Source organism: Labrus mixtus, chromosome 14 (assembly GCF_963584025.1).
Source record: "Labrus mixtus chromosome 14, fLabMix1.1, whole genome shotgun sequence".
Taxonomy (NCBI): domain Eukaryota; kingdom Metazoa; phylum Chordata; class Actinopteri; order Labriformes; family Labridae; genus Labrus; species Labrus mixtus.
In genome coordinates, this window is record NC_083625.1 from 22,103,358 (window position 1) to 22,111,835 (window position 8,478).

General features: G+C 40.4%; 1 protein-coding gene across 1 annotated transcript; it reads left to right on the plus strand.

Annotated features, from left to right (window-relative positions):
• Nucleotides 1-211: 211 nt before the first annotated feature.
• On the plus strand, nt 212-1,252 carry LOC132988776 (odorant receptor 131-2-like). The gene has a single exon (XM_061056349.1). The coding sequence runs from the start codon at nt 218-220 to the stop codon at nt 1,169-1,171; it is 954 nt and encodes a 317-aa protein (XP_060912332.1). The 5' UTR covers nt 212-217; the 3' UTR covers nt 1,172-1,252.
• Nucleotides 1,253-8,478: the final 7,226 nt, after the last annotated feature.

Consider the following 8,478-nt stretch of genomic DNA (forward strand, 5'->3'; position numbering starts at 1 on the left):
CACATGGCAAGGACAGAAGCTTATATACAGTATGACTGGGCAGACAACTCTGCAGACCAGCTCTGCTCTTATAGAGAGCATGGATGCTAATCTGCCTAGTTTTTTGGATTTTGCATGTTGACTTCACAGGCATCTGGGCTGAAGTTGTTTTTTTTTTCATTTTAGGGATACAGGTTTTCATATTAATGTTAAGAAATGTGTGAATTGCTTCTCTGAAATGTCTAATTTAAATCTGTCTCAGAGCAACATCACCACTGAACAGTATCAGGGGCTACTGGAAAGAGTGTTGTTCTCCATTTTCATAACGGTACCATGCTGTGTGTTTCTCTTCATTAATTTTACCATGTTGTTCATCTTAAGGAGTAAGACTGTGTTTTGTGAAGCCTCTCGTTACATTCTGCTGTATAACCTGCTTTTTGCAGATACTGTAATGCTGCTTCTGAGTCAGTTAATGTACATAATCACTGCATGTAGGATACTGCTGACATATCCTGTGTGCGGTGTTCTTAACATGCTTGCTATTCTCACAGAAGAGATCTCTCCGCTCACACTGGTGGTGATGTCTCTGGAGAGGTATGTAGCTGTGTGCTACCCACTGAGCCATGCTTCTATCATCACCATCAGAACCACAGTGGTGGCTATCCTTGTGGTTTGGGCTATCAGTTCACTAAATGTCCTCATTCGAGTTATTTTGCTGTTACAGTTTCCATTTGAAGACCTGCAGAGCCTGCAGATGACACAACTTTGTAGTGCACGCGTCATGTTGCTCTCGCCAATGTATGATTATTATGACAAAGCCTACACTTGTTTTGTATTTGTATCAGCTGGTTTAGCAATCATTTCCTCTTATATTGGAGTGATGATAGCTGCCAGGTCGGCCTCCACTGACAAAACTTCAGCTCGTAAGACCAGTAACACACTGCTGCTGCATATGATGCAGCTAGGCCTCACTCTCTCCTCAACTATACACAACCCATTGATCACAGCTGTTTCTGACATAGTAACAAGGATTGTTATTGTTCGTATACAGATCATTTTTTATGTGTTTATTTTTATCTTCCCCAGATGTCTGAGTTCTCTTATTTATGGCATCAGAGACCAGAACATCAGACCCCTCCTCATGTACTATCTATGTTGTCGACTAAAACTCAATTATGTCAGCCAAGGCTGAGCAGTGGATCTTGTCAACTTTTCTAAAGGCCTTCATGAATCTCTAGTTGTGATTGAGCAAGAGGAAGAGATTTAACAAAGCTTCTTTGACAGGGTGCAAGCTGGGGATGTGTGTTCATGTTGAGTGTAAATACCCTGTGTATTTCGTATCACTGTTTATTGCAAAAAACTTTGCATAAAAAACCTAATCTGTTAAAATAATACAGATCACAAACTGTTCTTACATGTATGATTTGCAGGTTTGACACACAAAATGCAGTCTATCCCTCTGCTGCACTCATCTGCCTAGTGATAAGAGCCTGACAGACAGACAGACAGAACCATTACTCAGCCCAGCCTTTCAGAATATACACTGAACTTCAACCAATTCTTTTTCTAATCTCTCTTACTGTACTAAATTCTCCGCACAAGTTTTTGGTTTTTATTTGATGTGCAACTGAATGAGGAATAAGCTGGGAGGAAAGAAAATGTGTTTCATACAGGACAAAAATAATTGGAATGGCCTCGTTTGTAAAGCACATTTTCTGAGTATTTTGACATAATGTGGCAGCAATGTAACACTCTTTTCACTTCACTCAGCATGTCAGCTCTATGTCTTCTACAGTCTAGACACTTCTGAGCTTACAGCAAATCACTGCGGGATGAAACAAGTTTACGTTGGTAATCTTAAATTCTGTAGTTGGCACTAAAGTTCTCAGTTAGCTGATGGTTCTTAAGTGGTACAGACATGATAGGGTTGGTATGGGGGGGGGGGGGTAGCCGTTCATCGACTTGAAGTGTCCTATGTAAAAGAAACATTTATTGAAATATCAGAGCACCGGATCTCAGACCTCAAAAACAAAAATGAGAGGCAGAGTTGACTTGAGTTGAGGCCATGTCAGTGGTCCCCTCGGGCGCACAGATCTGGAGGTTGTTGCCTTAAATCCCGAATGTTTTGAATGTAGCCCCTTGCAGAGCTCAACAGTATGGTTCCAGATGTAAAAATCCTGTTCACTTAATCCATCATGGATTTGATTATTAGCCATGTTTTTTAAAAACATGGCTAATAATCAAATCTAATCAAATATTTTTGGTCCTTTATTGTAAAGATATGATAGTGGACAGAGTTGGAAATCAGGGAAAGAGAGAGTGGGTAACGACATGCGGGAAAGGAGCCACAGGTCAGATTCCAACCTGGGCCCCCCGCTTCGGGGACTACACTCTCCGTACATGGGGCGCTTGCATTAACCTCTACACTTCTGGCGCCTTTATTATTACTGATAATGTGATAACCATCCAAGGAAGAATGATCATGAGCTACCTGATTGTGAAACGATGGTTTATGCTCCTGTAGAAGACAGAAGTTTGTAATGTACAGTGTTGGGGTTGTATCAAGTCAACTTTGGTTATATTCTTTAATAATTATACCTAAATAAGATAATAAATATTAAATAAAATATCATTAAACTATGTTTAATCTCGTTTTGGGGCACCAGCCTGTACTCAGGTAAATATAACCAAAATATCACTCAAATCAGTCTCAAATTAGTTATTTAATTACTAATATTATTAATAATTAATAACTATATTTAATAAATTGAAGGCGTGAAATCCGTACACAAAGCCTTTGCACCCAGCTTATATCACAATGCAAATACACCAGTAATCACAAACAACTGCTCTCTTAAAATTATAACAGAATTTATTTAAACAAAGCAACATCAATCCAAAATCAATGAACTTAATCAAACAAATAACTATCATAAACTAATCTAAGCAACAAACATTATCAAGCAAAACTTGTGAATGAGGTGTAAATGTGTTTGTGTGTGTGTGTGTATGTAGATGAGAGAGAGAGAGAGAGAGAGAGAAAGAGAGAGAGAGAAAGAGAGAGAGAGAGAGAGAAAGAAAACAAGATGGTGGAGAGAGACAATGCACCATGTGGCTTCGTCACATGGTGACAAAATGGTGGGCAACAAAGGAAGCCGTGTGGCTACCTTTTGAAATAGTGTGAGCACTCTGAGCTGAGTTCAGTAACTGTTACTTAAACACCAGAAAGCCAGTGGCCGGACTTTGATTCAACGGTGGGTACACTGGTCTTTCTGATTGTGAAAGCCGTTGACTGAAGGTAAACTAGCATAGCATTACACACATAGGCAAACACAGTGGTTCATTACAATAAAACAAATGCAGCAGCTTACAACAGATAATAAACAGAATGTGACGTCTTGTCAACAATGATGCATAATTATCAGTGGTTATAAAAGAAACATAACTATTTCTGAAACTATTTCTGCCCAGACCAAAGATCTTACTTGGGGTAACTCCTGGTGATCGTTGCAAAGTTGGTTAGATCGTCACTCTGTTGAATGTTGAATCATCAGATTCAGGCAGGTTTCCTTCGTGGCAGATGTAGGAGGAGGGTAGCGGGATTCAGATCTTCGACCAGAGCGCTGCTCTATAGGGTCTTCTGGTTGCAGGAGCCGAGTTCTTTATGTGTCCTTGTGGATTCAGGGATCAGTGGGCTTCCTTCAGCGCTCCTGTCCAGTTGCGTTCAATGACGTCTTACGAAAAATCAAAGGAAAGAAACTCTTCTTTTTGCTCGAACCTGATAGCATCTGATTGCGCCCAAAACTCCTAAAAATATGCCGTGGAAGTAGTCAGCTGAATCCTCTGATGCTTGAATTCAGCATGTGAAGAGCTACCTATACTGAGCAACCTCAGCTCTGGAGTTTAACCTATGTAAGTCAAGAGGAGGAAAGGCTTTGTCTCGAATGCTGGAGTCCATCTTGTTGGAGAGGGTATCCTCTGGTGTCGGCAGACCACACTTGAAGAGAAGGAAGAAATGCCTGGTGATTGCTTTTAAAGACTGGAGCTGCCTGTGGGTTTACCTCAGGCCTCCTCCAATGAGGATAGAGAATTCAGAAGCCCCCAACCCCCCCCACTTTCCACACCTATTTGTTAGTTTCTGTCGGGGGGTTGCTGGGCTAAGACCCCTTTGTAGCCGTTATCAGCAGACACGTTTACAACTCTCTTAAAGACATGAACTGTGACCGAAACCAGTCTCTGCAAAGTCGTAAAATTGACCATCTGTTGAAGGACTGCTGAAGAACTGAACCACAGCTTTCAATTCTGCATCAAATGAACAATTATGTCTTTCTTCATCTAGATATTTGTAATTGTCACATTGAATGTATTATAATCATCTTTTTAAACTCAAAATCTGATCTTCAGAACAGGAATAAGAGTTATATTATTTTTAATAGGAATTTGATGTGGAGCGCTATTGCCATCTATTGTTAGAATATCCATGAATACGTAACCTTCATAATTATACATTTAGACATGTTATAAAGCATACTCTTTGATATTAGCTATAGAAGGTGTTATTTAAAGACACCAACTTCTTTTCCTACTTTATTAATATGTCTTATTAAGAATGTTGACTGTATAACATGTTTTTGTTCACCTACAGGCTGGGATTAACTGAGGATGTTCCCAGATGGTGTGATTTTCATCTCAACATGAATCTGATAGAAATGTTTGTCTAAATATATGACGTGAACCTACATCAACGTGGATCTGATAGAAATAATATCAAAATGAATGTATGGTGACGTATATATGTTTAGATTCTTATTCTTAATCTTATTGAGTAAACTCGGTTTAGTTTAAACAATTGTCCTCCAGTCAGAATGGGAGTCACCCGTGGGCGGCACCCCTCTTTGCCTGCAGAACCCCCTCTTCTCATCCAGCTGATAAGAGTTCACACTGAGCTCAGATCTTGGGTTCTTTTTAGTTTTGGTTTCTTGAAGTTTAGAGCTTCAGCTCTTGCTCTCTTCTCTTCGGACTTCGGTCCGAATCACTTCTTTTAAGTTTGTGCCGTAGAGACGAGTCTCTGCCGAACTTTCTTTTTCACGCACAATTTTTGGAACATCAATTCTTTCTGGCTCAAGCAAGGTTTTTGAACTTTCTTCTCCAAAGTTTTTGCTCTTCAATTTTGAATGCCAATTACTTAGTTTGGATTCATCAAGATGGCCATCCGGTTAATCTGAATTGGAAATCGACGTATCAAAAGACTCTTTAATATTTTTTTTCTCCTGTTGGATCCTCTTGGAGCTTCTGAGACAACGGCTGAACCGACGTACAATCTACATCCCAGCTGCATACTCCGACCAAGTTGTTAAGGCATCTTATCTGGCCCGTGGACCTCTCTCAGCCTGAAAAGAACCACTTGCCAGAGACTGAAACGCGGGACCAGCCGGCGGAGTTCAATTGAACACATCTCACAGTAAGACTGCTGGTGGCAAGGGGTGTTGGAAGATTAAGTGTTGAGTCGTGTCTATTCAGAGCCCTCCTTTAAATCCAAATAGAATCCCAAAATTGCTTTATCAACTTTTTATTTTTGATCATTTTCTGATTAAGTCATTCAAACAATATCGCGTCTTATCTCATTACTAAATATATAATGTCACCATACATTATAATTGTATTATCCTGATCATAATAATCCTATTCTTTATCTGTTTCATCTATACATTATTGTTTACCCCTTTTATATGAAATTTTACACATAAAATTCAGGACTTTGTCTGTGTTTTCTTGTTTAACATTTCCAGAACTTACTTCTTTCAAGATATGAAACTGACTGATTAATTAATTAACTTATACCATTAAAGTTATTTTCTTCCTTTAACAGGAAGTGGTGCCGCTTCTTAAATCCGAGGTTAAATAAAGATATAACATCTTAATAATAATTTAATTATGCTACACCTTTGTTTAGTTGCCTTCAAAATAACTTTAGTCAGGCTCGAGACTGTGATACAGGCCTGAGTCCTTTGTCCTACCCACATGGCTGAGGCCCAACATCCCCCCTTGTCATGAAGAGCGAAATGCAGGTTACGATCTTTAGGGCAGCTCACGGACCAAGCAGTCCATGTGTCTGGGATGGAGACACATCCCAGTTTTGCAGTTCCTTAGGGAAGCAGTCCATAGGGTTAACAGTTCAGAGATATTAGAGGCATTTTGGTCTGGGCAGACACTGAGGCAAAGTCTGGGCAGACTGTCTAACTATGTCTAACGCTAGGCATAAAACATAAACAGGCACTAGCAAAGCTTTGCTACTCAAGGTGCATTCTTTAACAAAACAAATGAAACAAACAGACAAGAGGAGGAGAGAAAGAGAAGAGTATCAGGTGTAGATTTGTGGGCTAACTCCTAGCCTGGGCAGGAGTGAGTCTGTGGGATGGTGTATGTGGCATGTAGGTGTGTAAATATACATGTGCATTATGTGTCTCACTACCACTGTCAGGTCATAAAACAGAGACTAGAAAGCATTAACGCTGAGTGACTTTGGTGGGTTTTACAGTGGAGGCTACTCCCCCCTCCCCACTGTGGAGTCAGAACCTTGTTCTTTGTAAGGGCTGGAGGCCTCCAACTGTCTAATCACCTCTGTCACACACCTCCAGATCATGTTCCCCATTCCCCTGTCAGAGCCTGCATCCTTGGGAAGTTCATGGGAACTCCGGTTATGCCTACCCCTCTGTCTGGGGCTTCGGCCATCCCGAGAGTTCCCGTTCGGGTCTGGTGGTGATCAGTACTTCAGGTTGGGAACTATCCTGTGACTGGCTCCTTCCTTCACCCCCCTGGTTCTGTTGTCTATTCTGCCGGTGATGCGATTTCTTAGATTTATTCATAGCATAAGGCAATTTGTTACCTTCTAGTGCTAGGTCACTATTGTGGCTCCAAAACCCAGGACGTATGCGTGTTTCCCAAGCCATCTGTGCAAATTTCTTGATTTCTGGCATACCAAGCTGATGTGTTCGGCAATGCATGGTGACATCGTAACGCACACAGCCATGCAGATTGTGCAGGAATAAGGACTTGAAAGTCTGGTCCTCTTCCAAACCTGGAGCATTACGTCCCTGGAAATATGCAGATTTTAGGCGCCGGTAATAATCTTTGGGTGCCTCGTGCTTCTGGTGCCAGACACTAAAGGCTCTAAGAGGAGCAGATACAGGGTCGGTGTAGGTGGAGAATTTCTCGCACAAAGTGTTGCAGAGTGCTGAGTACTGGTCTCTGATCTCAGGCAGGAGGGTAGTCATGAAGTCATTTAAACTCAGATTACTGTGCATTTACAATACACCAAAGCTGGTTTATTGAAGGCCTCACATGAGGCACCATTTGTTGGGGTTGTATCAAGTCAACTTTGGTTATATTCTTTAATAATTATACTTAATTATTAATAATATAAATAAAATATCATTAAACTATGTTTAATCTCGTTTTGGGGCACCAGCCTGTACTCAGGTAAATATAACCAAAATATCACTCAAATCAGTCTCAAATTAGTTATTTAATTACTAATATTATTAATAATTAATAACTATATTTAATAAATTGAAGGCGTGAAATCCGTACACAAAGCCTTTGCACCCAGCTTATATCACAATGCAAATACAACCAGTAATCACAAACAACTGCTCTCTTAAAATTATAACAGAATTTATTTAAACAAAGCAACATCAATCCAAAATCAATGAACTTAATCAAACAAAAAACTATCATAAACTAATCTAAGCAACAAACATTATCAAGCAAAACTTGTGAATGAGGTGTAAATGTGTTTGTGTGTGTGTGTATGTAGATGAGAGAGAGAGAGAGAGAGAAAGAGAGAGAGAGAGAGAGAGAGAAAGAAAAGAAGATGGTGGAGAGAGACAATGCACCATGTGGCTTCGTCACATGCATTACAGACATAGGCGAACACAGTGGTTCATTACAATAAAACAAATGCAGCAGCTTACAACAGATAATAAACAGAATGTGACGTCTCGTCAACAATGATGCATAATTATCAGTGGTCATAAAAGAAACATAACTATTTCTGAAACTATTTCTGCCCAGACCAAAGATCTTACTTGGGGTAACTCCTGGTGATCGTTGCAAAGTTGGTTAGATCGTCACTCTGTTGAATGTTGAATCATCAGATTCAGGCAGGTTTCCTTCGTGGCAGATGTAGGAGGAGGGTAGCGGGATTCAGATCTTCGACCAGAGCGCTGCTCTATAGGGTCTTCTGGTTGCAGGAGCTGAGTTCTTTATGTGTCCTTGTGGATTCAGGGATCAGTGGGCTTCCTTTAGCGCTCCTGTCCAGTTGCGTTCAATGACGTCTTATGAAAAATCAAAGGAAAGAAACTCTTCCTTTTGCTCGAACCTGATAGCATCTGATTGCACCCAAAACTCCTAAAAATATGCCGTGGAGGTAGTCAGCTGAATCCTCTGATGCTTGAATTCAGCATGTGACGAGCTACCTATACTGAGCAACCTCAGCTC